Source organism: Myotis brandtii, unplaced genomic scaffold (genome assembly GCF_000412655.1).
Source record: "Myotis brandtii unplaced genomic scaffold, ASM41265v1 scaffold520, whole genome shotgun sequence".
NCBI lineage: Eukaryota > Metazoa > Chordata > Mammalia > Chiroptera > Vespertilionidae > Myotis > Myotis brandtii.
The window spans coordinates 505,439-516,898 of record NW_005369827.1 but is presented as its reverse complement, the minus strand read 5'-3'; the positions used below and the strand labels follow the sequence as shown (position 1 = coordinate 516,898).

General features: G+C 41.3%; 1 protein-coding gene across 2 annotated transcripts in view; it reads left to right on the top strand.

Moving 5' to 3' along the window:
* Nucleotides 1-6,927: 6,927 nt before the first annotated feature.
* Nucleotides 6,928-11,460, top strand: part of TMEM156 (transmembrane protein 156) — a 35,609-nt gene continuing 31,076 nt past the window's right edge. For both annotated transcript variants that reach the window (XM_014548689.1, XM_014548688.1), the window contains exon 1: nucleotides 6,928-7,122. In XM_014548689.1, the coding sequence (XP_014404175.1) occupies nucleotides 7,035-7,122 (88 nt within the window). In that variant the 5' untranslated portion in view covers nucleotides 6,928-7,034. The remainder of the gene's footprint in view (nucleotides 7,123-11,460) is intronic.

The following is an 11,460-nucleotide window of genomic DNA, read 5'->3' as shown; positions in this document are numbered from 1 at the left end:
AGAAATATCAATGATGAGAAAGAATCATTGATCAGTTGCTTCCCGCAACCCGGGCATGTGCCCTGGACCGGAATCGAATCCGGGACCCTTCAGTCCGCAGGCCAACGCTCTATCCACTGAGCCAAACCAGCTAGGCCATGAAGAATGTTTTGATTGTGCTTTTCTGTGTCTTTATACATGGAAGTAACATGATCATGAATTTCCGGGCCAAATTAATTGTCAGGAACTTTGTTCCCAGAGGCTGAAATCCTACAGTGGTCCTGGGAATCCATTCCAGGGTGGTTTACCTTTCTGCCCCCCACCCCTTCCCCCAGTCTCTGAGTGAACTGGCTGGGCAGACAAGCCTGCCTCATATTCCTGCTAAGGAAAGTGGCCCCAGTGGGCTCTCTCCTGTGCAGGCTGCGATCTCAGTGCAGTGGCTTTTGTTGGTGAAAACAGATTCTGTGCTTCTTGCCCCAGGTGATTGGGGTGGGGACAGTGCAGGCAGAGCACCTAGGTATGAGCTGTGAGGGAGAGGGCCCACGTGCAAAGGCCTCAAGTGAACGAACTCTGCCCAAGGAGCATTCTGAACACAGTGGTGGCGGATCAAACCAGATGCTCCCCAGAGGGTCATGAACAAAGAGGAGGCGGCTCAGTGAACCGCAGCCTGTGGTCTGAGCAATGCTGACCACCTTTTCTGGGTCACTGACCTGGCTGCTAAAGACGTGACTTCCCGTGTGCCTTCATGCCCTGGGTTCTTTGCAACAACCTCACCTGGGCCACTGCAGGAAGCAGGGGCAACGCTGTGGTCTCCTGCTGACCTGCCCTGAGGCTCCCTCTGGAATTCTCTTCAATTAAGTTCAAGCTCTGGTCCACTCCCAGCCTCAGAAACAACATCCCAGCCCCTTTCTCCATAATCTCTGCTTCTAAAACAGCAGAATAGCCTGTGTGGATATGACAGAGAGATAGAGGGAGCGAGAAAGAGAGAGAATTGTGTATATTGAGTCATAATTTACCTATAGTAAAATCCATTCTATTTAATGTACAGTTCTAGAGTTTTGACTAATGCTAACAGTTGCATAAACATTACCATCATCAAAATATAAATTTTCATCACCCTATAAATTCCCTCGTGCCCCTTGGGAGTCAACCCCTCCCTCTACCTCCAGCCTCTGGAAATCACCGCCCTGTTTCTGCCCCTGTAGTTTTGCCTTTTCTCTCGAGTCTTATACATGGAATCATACGAGGCAGGCCTTCGTTAACATCCTTGTTTCAACTACAACATGCGCCCTGCCTGACTCTCTCTTAGCACATCAGTCTTTGCCTTTTTTTTTTTTCCAGAATACTTAACGTTATCTGAACATAAGCTGTTGTCATTTTTGATGATTGTCTGTCAGTGGAATGCAGGCTCCCGCTAGAATGTGAGTGCAGGCGCTCCGCCTCGTTTGCTGCTTCATCTCTGGGGTGCAGACCGCTGCCTGCCATCGCGCAGGTGTTCAGGAAGTATTTGCTGAACGAGCCACCAAATGAACGAGGACGTTGGAACTTCCCCAAACCCTCTCCACATTCAGACGGACCTCATGAATAAGAGATTATCCTCGCCCCACCCTCCCCCCAAATGTGTCAATCCAAGCTTCGCTGTGTTGCCAAAGTAGATGGTTTAGCTGCAAGTAACACTATTAGAAGTAATTAGGCTGATTGAGATTATAAATTGTCTTTTAAAGCCACTCCCTGGGAGATTAGATCACCTAGAATAGAGCTGGTCTGATGCGAGTAAAATGGGCACAATGATAGTGACTATTTCCTAAGGTTGTTTTGAGGATTAAATGACTTAATTGAATGCAGGTGAAGTGTTCAGCACAGTGCTTCTCAATGGGGAGTATTTTGCCTCCGCAGGGACATCAGGTGGTGTCCGGAGACATTTTGTTGTGGTGGTTGTTGTCAAAACCAGGGCAGGGTTGTTACTGGCATCTGCTGCTAAACACTCTGCAATGCACAGGACAGTCCCCTACACACAGAGAACTATCTAGCCCCAAATGTCAGTAGTGCCACCTGTGAGTTAGAGCAGTGTCTGGTACATAGTAAAACTACATTTGTGTTTGCTACTATTATTTTTAGACCCTGGCTGGGTGGCTCAGTTGGTTGGAGCATTGTCTGTACACCAAAAGGTTGAGGGTTCAATTCCTGGTCAGGGCACATACCTAGGTTTCAGGTTCGATCCCTGGCTGGGGAGCATTCAGGAGGCAACCAATTGATGGGTCTCTCTCACATCAATGTTTCTCTCTCTCTCTCCCTCTTTCTTTCTTTCCTTTCTTCTCTCTCTAAAAATCAATAACACAAAAACATGACAACTTAGGGAAAATGTTTGCAACATATATGGCAAATGATACATATTCCCAATAGAGGGAAAAGGCCTATAAAAGCAGCAACAAGGATGTGAGTGCTCTAATAAAAGACACGAGCAGGCAATTCACAAGAGTAGAAATTCAAATTTCCAGTAAATATGAAAAGTGTTCAGACTTACTAGCGATAAAAAATGCAAATTAAAACACAAATTATTACTTTTTCCTTTCAAATTGACAAAGGTTAAAAGAATAAAATGGCGAGTGTTGAAGTTTGGTGATAAATGGACACTCTCATACACAGTATGCTGACAGAGGTTTTCTGGGAGACAGTTGTCTATGTGAATCAACTACTTCAAATATCTTCTTATTGTTTGTCTCAGTAATTCTACTCTATACTCAGACTCACACAAAGATGCGAAAAGGCCTATAAAAGCAGCAACAAGGATGTGAGTGCTCTAATAAAAGACGTGAGCAGGCAATTCACAAGAGAAGAAATTCAGATTTCCAGTAAATATGAAAAGTGTTCAGATTTACTAGTGATAAAAAAAGCAAATTAAAACACAAATTATTATTTTTTTTCCTTTCAAATTGACAAAGGTTAAAAGAATAAAATGGCGAGTGATGAAGTTTGGTGATAAATGGACACTCTCATACACAGTATGCTGACAGAGGTTTTCTGGGAGACAGTTGTCTATGTGAATCTACTTCAAATATCTTCTTATTGTTTGTCTCAGTAATTCTACTCTATACTCAGACTCACACAAAGATGCTTGTATGTGAATATTCACATGTGGTGCTATATAAAAATCTAAAAATGACATAATTTGAGTATGGTTAAATGAACTATGTTGTATCTATGAACCATTAAAAAATCAAATGAAGGTTTTAGAAATAACTTAATCTGCAGAGTTGTCATGTTTGATTGATGGAGAGGTGACGGTACAGATATATGAAAGAAAGGGGAGCACAGATGCAAGGAGGGACACCAAAGGAAGAGTGACAACAGCAGGGAGAACCCCTGCACACATCTCCAGCTCTGGGAGCCGCCTTGGCTTCCCACAGTTCCTCAGGGCAAATATGCACAGTAAGTTCCAACAGAGTCACACACTGGAAGGGTTAGAGCTTGGCACATCTCTGTCCTTCTTAACATATAAATCAAGAAATTGGCTGTTGAAGAAAATTTCTTACACACCACTAGATGCATGTCTACTCCACGTTTGTTTGTTTCTAACCTTCTGTTGTTTCAGTTCTATCTTCACAATAAAATTAAAAGGTAAATAAAATCAAGAGTTAGCACAACCTGCCCAGAGACATGGAACCATGAACAGACTGATGAATTTCAGAAGGAAGATGGGGGTAGGGGTGGAGGGGGAGAGATTAACTGAGGAATTTATATGCATATATGCAGAACCCCAGGACACAGACAATAGTGTGGCAAAAGCTCCGGAGGGGCAGGTGCAGGGAGGAGGGGGTCAATGGGGAAACACACACACACACATACACACACATACACAAACAAAGCAGACATCTGTAATACTTTCAACAATAAAGATAAATTTAGAAAAAAAGAAAGAAAGAAACACCCACTGAGAGGTCGTGGGTTTGATTCCTGGTCAGGGCACTTGCCTGGGTTTCAGGCTCAATCCCCAGTAGAAGGCATTCAGGAGGCAGCTGACTGATGTTTTTCTCACCTAGATCTTCCTCCCTCTCCCTTGATTTCTTTCAAATAAATAAAAATATATTTTTATTTAAAAAAGAAAAGAAAATACAGTAGGGGCAAAAGTAGGTTTCTAGTTGTGAGTACATAAAACACAGAGTTCATTCTTGTATTATTTATTAACTAGAGGCCCAGTGAACCAATTTGTGCACGGGCGGGTCCAGCTGGCCTCCCCTGATCAGGTTGATTGGGGCCGAGCCAGCCAGGGGGAGGGGCCGTGGGAGGTTGGCTGGCCCTGCCTCTGATCGCAGTGCTGTTGGCCAGCCCCAGTGCTGTTGGCCGGCTGCAGTGCACGTCATAGCAAACGGTGGTTCCGCTGGTTCTAGTTGTTCTGGTTGCTTGGCTTTTATATACACTGAGTGGCCAGATTATTATGACCACGCCATCAGAACAATGAAGTGAATTAGTTATGCAAATAATAATAATAAAACCTTGAGAGTATTTGCTTAGGAAGTTTTCAATATTCAGTATTTTTGGAAGTGTCAATGAAGTACTGATGGGGTGGTCATAATAATCTGGCCAGTCATAATAATCTGGCCACTGGCCCTAACCAGTTTGGCTCAGTGGATAGAGCGTCAGCCTGCGGACTCAAGGGTCACAGGTTTGATTACGGTCAAGGGCATGTACCTTGGTTGCGGGCACATCCCCAGTAGGGAGTGTGCAGGAGGCAACTGATTGATGTTTCTCTCTCCTCGATGTTTCTAACTCTCTATCCCTCTCCCTTCCTCTCTGTAAAAAAATCAATAAAATATATTTTAAAAAAATAATCTGGCCACTGTATATAGATTTTTGTATTATTTTTCATACAAACAACTGTAAACCTATTTTCCCCCACCCTCTATTGAATTGGCTTAACAACCTTTTGAAGAAAATTGATCAAGGAATTAAATAGACTTAATGGTGTTAAATAAATAAATACTTTCTGATCAATTTTATCTCCATTGGTAAAATTACGATTGGAATGTTTGTATTCATAAATAAAAAGTGTCCAAATGAGGAGTAGAAGGTCCATTGATCACTCAGTGACACCTGTAAGATGGGGAAGAATTAAGGGACAGGGTCTCTCACCCCTCCCTACCAGCATCTCGACTGGACCTTTTGCTGGACCTGTATTCCAATACGTCTCTGTTCAGTAGGCTGTATAGGCAATGACTCTCATCAATTCTTCTCTTCCTTTGAATGATTCTTGATGTTGTTCATAAAATAAATCTAATGTTGCCCAGCTGATGTGGCTCAGTGGATGAGCGTCACCCTATGAACCAGGAGATCATGGTTTGATCCCCGGTCAGGGCACATGCCCGGGTTGCGGGCTTGATCCCCAATGTGGGGCATGCAGGAGGCAGCCGATCAATTATTCTCTCTCATCTATCTCTCTCTCCCTTTCCCTTCCTCTCTGAAATCAAGAATAATAATTTTTAAAAGTCTAATGTTTGAAGCCCTTACTCCCATTTGACTATTTTTAGGCTCAGATCCTAAGGTCTCTTAACTTTGATTTCCATCTGTCTATCAAATCCCCAACCCTAATCAGAAGATGTTCAGTCATGCTCATAATATATTCACAGCATGACCTTTGTTCCGGGCCTTCAACTCCCCACTCACCCATTGTTCGATAAAGCCCAGGGCTGGGTGGATAAGAACAAGAAATAGGATAAATAGAAACGGATGGGTGGTGAGAATACAAAAGAGAGTGAGCAGGGAGGAAACTGATAGCCATTTAAAAAAACCCAACGCTAGAAAACAAGAAAAATGGGAAAAAATATTTGTTTACACATATTCTTTATTCATCATGAATTTTTCCTACCCTTTATATATTCTAAACAACGTACTTTGTTTTACTAAGATTACCATAATGAAAAATCTTTAAAAAAAATGGGAATGGAAAATGTGGATTCTGTAACAATAAATAGTTACAGGCATAATGATAGTGAGTCCCATTCTACTGCTTTTGTACTTTGTAGGTAAAGTAGAACTAAAGTTGTGCGGGTGTCTTTAGTTTATCCTTACCTTTTGTCAGTTTATTGTCCTCTAGACATACTGTTTTCTGAACCCCAGAATCCAGCACAGTGCCTGCCTCACACTTAAAAGAGGTCAACAATCATTTTTTAAAAAATCGTTTTTGTTTAGTATTTTGTGAACATCTTTCCATGTTAATATTCTTTTCAAAAGTGCTTAATATGACATTATATGAGTGACTGTAGCATAATGTCTTCAAATCCCTGATTCAGTTTGTCCTGCATTTTATTATGAGCACAAGTAATATTGGCATGAAATTCTTGTAGTTTAATCTTTGTGCACATCTTTAATTACTATCTTGGGATATATTCCAAATACGGAATTGCTGAGCCCAGGAGTTAATGTGTGCTTTTTAAAAAAAATATAAAATCAACAATCATTTAATAACTAAATGAATGAATGCTGTCCATATAACCTGGACATGACTGACCTTCATCATTTTATTTTTGGTGAGTATATTGTGAGTTTATATTTATCACACAGATTGGTAAACAAGAGACAATAGCTTCAAATTTAGGTGAGGACAAGACCCCTTTGCTTCTCAAGATCATTTCTTTATATTTTATTTTATTTTTTTCATTTTGTGTGCCTCAGGCATGAAACAGCTCTGGCTGCCGGCACAGGCATCAAGCTAGGATGAACTAAGGACTGTACATCTGCTTTGCCCCTGATTGATATAAGAGCAAAACCGCCAATCAGGTGTCTCCTTGCCCATTGCCAGGGGATTCCTTTCTTTATTTTTATCTTGTTTAGAAGATAGTTTGAAAGTGCTTATTTGAAAGTAGTTTTCTCAATGTCTAGTGACTCAAAATGAAGAAGTCTCAGTTCAAGGCCTCTTTTTTTTTTTTTTTTAATTCTTACCCAAAAGGAAGTATGAGGTCAATTGCATAAACTTAAAGTACCACAGAGATGAAACTTAAAGCAGGAAGAAACTTGCCATCAATGCACTGGATGGGAACACGTGTGTCATGTGAACAGACATGACAAAAACAGCCCTCCTTAAATTACTTTTAGCAATAGTGATCACATTCATTTTAATTTTGCCGGAATATTTCAAGACACCAAAAGGTGAGTATATAATTATGATTTATCTTTTCTTTTTCTTAATTTTAAAAGTGATGACAGCCAATGGTTACAGGAAATGTCTTCATTTCAGAGACCCGCTGCATGGGCGGAAGCTCTCTATTTGAAAAACTAATACAGGGAGATTGCAACTTCAGTTGACTGTTCCATAGCACAGTAACCTTAGTCATAGCACTTAGTCATTGTAGCATACAATAATGAAATAAAAAAATGAAAAGACAATTTAAAATTTGTGGCCAAGATTTCAAACATTCAGTTTACAGTAATCTCATCACATGATTTTGCTTTTTAAAACATTTCCCTTCAAAACCCGTTTTAAGTATGCTTTTACATTCTGAAATTATTATCGACAGAAAAGAACATTTATTATGTTAAAATGGCTTGACTTCCTTCCAACAGCTATTTCACACAATAACTTACTATTGCTTTTTGAAAAACGAATTAGGTATTTCAAAATATAATTAGAGTAAGATGGGTGCAAATTTAAGCAGGTATATGGGTGTGAATGTTTGTAACAAGAGAAAAATGGAGCAAAATGAACTCTGTGGATATTTCAAAGAATTGGAATGATTGCTAAAACTGAGGATAGAAAATAATTAGGTGTAAATTTAAACTATTTTTTTATGTCAGTAAAAGATTTGAAAATATGTTAATGTGACTATTTGGATGATAGCTGTGCTCCCTAGCATTTAATAATAAGAAAAAATAAAAAGAAAATATAATATCATTAAAAGTTATATAAATTTGATTAAAATTAGGAAAAATCTTATAATTTGACTTGCTGCAGTAATTATTGTTGCATATACATAATGCTGAATAGACAGATAAAAATATCTTTTGGTAAATAAATACCACGCTTGTGCAATTTTGTGAACAATTGAATTGTTCAAATTTCTCTTGTTTTTCTGGCATTATGTTGCTTAGATTAGGCAACCACAGCGTACATATATATTTATTTACCATTTTTTTGTATTAGTTTCAGGTGTACAGTATAGTGGTTAGACAATCATATACTTTACAAAGTGTTCCCCCCGATATTTCCAGTACCCACCTAGCACTATACTAGTACATAGTTATTAAATAGCACATATTTTTAATTCTTGATTTCACTGAATGCAAATATAAAAAGAATAGTTAAAATTGGACTAGAGAGGACTATTTAAATGTTTAAGCGATTGTGGGCTGAGAGTAAGCTCATTTAATAATTATGTAAGGTAGGATATATAGGCATATCTAGCACCTCCAAAAAATCAGGTTGGATCTAATGAAAACTAGGTAATCAGCCTAAAAAAGATTTAATAAACTACTTGCTAATTATTGGTTAATGTTTATGTGAACTGGTAACTACCGACATTGATATAATTTTTGTTCTCCTAGTTTCCTAACCAATTATATCAGCTCCCAATACTACCTTTACTGCCTTCACATACTCTAAAGAGCCATTTCTCTTTTCCTGCTTCAAAAACAGCATAGATATTTCCCCGGACTCTTTGGGGTGATGAAATTATTTGGGAATTTTGTTTCAAAGGAACCTTCCTTAGGGCCAATAAACAAAATGTTTGAAAAGCACCATCTTATCCTGATGTCATTTTCTGGTAGAAGGAATTTTGCACAGAGCCACCATAAACAAAAATTTTATTACTAGGCAAAATGTTTTACATATACAGTAGCATAAGAATCATGTATTAAAAATAGTGTAATAATAATGTTTTATATCTTTTTTTTATTAAAGGGTCTGCTTTTAAAATATATATATATGTTATTGATTTTTTTAGAGAGGAAGGGAGAGGGATAGAGAGTTAGAAACATCAAGGAGAGAGAAACATCGATCAGCTGCCTCCTGCACACCTCCTACTGGGGATGTGCCCGCAACCAAGGTACATGCCCTTGACTAGAATCGAACCTGGGACCTTTCAGTCTGCAGACTGACGCTCTATCCACTGAGCCAAACCAGTTAGGGCTAATGTTTTATATCTTTTTTTTTGATAAAAATATATTTCTTTATTGATTTCAGAGAGGAAGGGAGAAGGAGAGAGAGATAGAAACATCAATGATGAGAGAGAATCATTGATTGGCTGCCTCCTGCACACCCCCTACTGGGGAATGAGCCCGAAACCCAGGTATGTGCCCTTGGCCGGAATCGAACCTGGGACCCTTCAGTCCGCAGGCTGACGCTCTATCCACTGAGCCAAGCCGGCTAGGGCTAATGTTTTATATCTTATACTGGTTTATGGAAAACCAGGAATAGTTCCTATCACCTCATGTTATCCATAAGGGCACATAATTGTTTTTGCGTTTAAAAAACTTTATATTTTAGTAATTTTTAAATCACAATAATACTCAATGTTTTATGAAATGAGTTGACTTGCTGCCAGTATAGTTCATAAAACAAACTCTCTGGTAAAATTATCTAGATAATAAGCTTAGAGTGTTCCATTAGTGCTAAAATTAACCTTGAGCTCTTCCTGTATAGTCTCACCCTCCCTATTAGTTACTTGTGTCTTTTTTTCCCACTTTTTCTTATGTCCTATTCACTTTAATTTCTAAGACAAATATTATAAATGATTTTTACTTATAAATTATTCACTGATACCCTGTCTTCAACACGTCAAATGAATTAAAAAAGAATCTTAATGAGGAATAATGTATTCACGAGGCTTAATAGATTTTATTTGAAAATAACAAACCGTCCAAAGGCCTATGTTAAAAATAGAGAACTGTATTTGATCATTTTTCATCAAGAATGTATCTGAGTCTCTGAGTAATCATTACTCGGAATATTCAATTATCATAGTTATACAGTAGAAGCTATTTATTCTAACTTCACCAAAGGAGAGGAACTTTAACGGTGTCTGAGAGTTTTAATGAGTTTGCATTGGCAGGAGAGCTTATTCTAATACTTGCAGCTTACTTGAAAAGCAGTTTATGCTAAGATTTGGTAGCTAATATAATGTTTTGATAGGCTTATATTGCATGGAGATAATCTACACTAATAAAAGAGAAACATGGTAATTGGCGTACGACCGCTACCCTTTTCATTGGCTAATCAGTGAGTATATGCAAATTAACTGTCAGCCAAGATGGCAGCCAGCAGCCAGGCACTGAAGCGAGCAGGGAGGCTTGCTTGCTGCAGATTCCAACGTTCTCCGCCTAACTTGCCAGCCTCTCAGTTGCAACTCTAAGCAACTATATACTATGTTGCAAATAAGAAGCTAAACAAAACCCCAGAAAAGGGCTTCCATTCAGCCGGGCTCGGACCACAACATTGTATCTATGTTTTCAGCAGCAAGGCCCCAGAGCTAAAGCTGGCCCAAAAAAAAAAAAAAAAAAAGAGAAGAAAACAAGGAGCGGTTGGAAGCTTTAGTCACTCGCCAGCCGGAAAACAGCCCTCAGCCCCTCACCCAGACTGGCCAGGCACCCCAGTGGGGACCCCCACCCTGATCCAGGACACCCTTCAGGGCAAACCAGCCAGCCCCTACCCATGCACCAGGCCTCTATCCTATATAGTAAAAGGGTAATATGCCTCCCAGCACCGGGATCAGCGGAGCAGCAAGGCTCCCAGCACCGGGATCAGCGTGACAGGGGGCAGCGCCCAAACCCCCTGATCGCCCTGTGGCTCTGTGAGTGACAGGGGGCGGGGCCACAACCTCCCTATCCGCCCTACTCTGTTCGTGACAGGGGAAGGCACCCCAACCCCCTGATCAGCCCTCCTCTGTGCCTGATAGGGGGGAGCTCCCCAATCCCCTGATTGCCCTGCGGCTCTGTGTGTGACAGGGGGCAGCGCCCAAACCCCCTGATCGCCCTGTGGCTCTGTGAGTGACAGGGGGCGGGGCCACAACCTCCCTATCCGCCCTACTCTGTTCGTGACAGGGGAAGGCACCCCAACCCCCTGATCAGCCCTCCTCTGTGCCTGATAGGGGGGAGCTCCCCAATCCCCTGATTGCCCTGCGGCTCTGTGTGTGACAGGGGGCAGCGCCCAAACCCCCTGATCGCCCTGTGGCTCTGTGAGTGACAGGGGGCGGGGCCACAACCTCCCTATCCGCCCTACTCTGTTCGTGACAGGGGAAGGCACCCCAACCCCCTGATCAGCCCTCCTCTGTGCCTGATAGGGGGGAGCTCCCCAATCCCCTGATTGCCCTGCGGCTCTGTGTGTGACAGGGGGCGGGGCCACAACCTCCCTATCCGCCCTACTCTGTTCGTGACAGGGGAAGGCACCCCAACCCCCTGATCAGCCCTCCTCTGTGCCTGATAGGGGGGAGCTCCCCAATCCCCTGATTGCCCTGCGGCTCTGTGTGTGACAGGCTGCGGCGCCCCAACCACCCC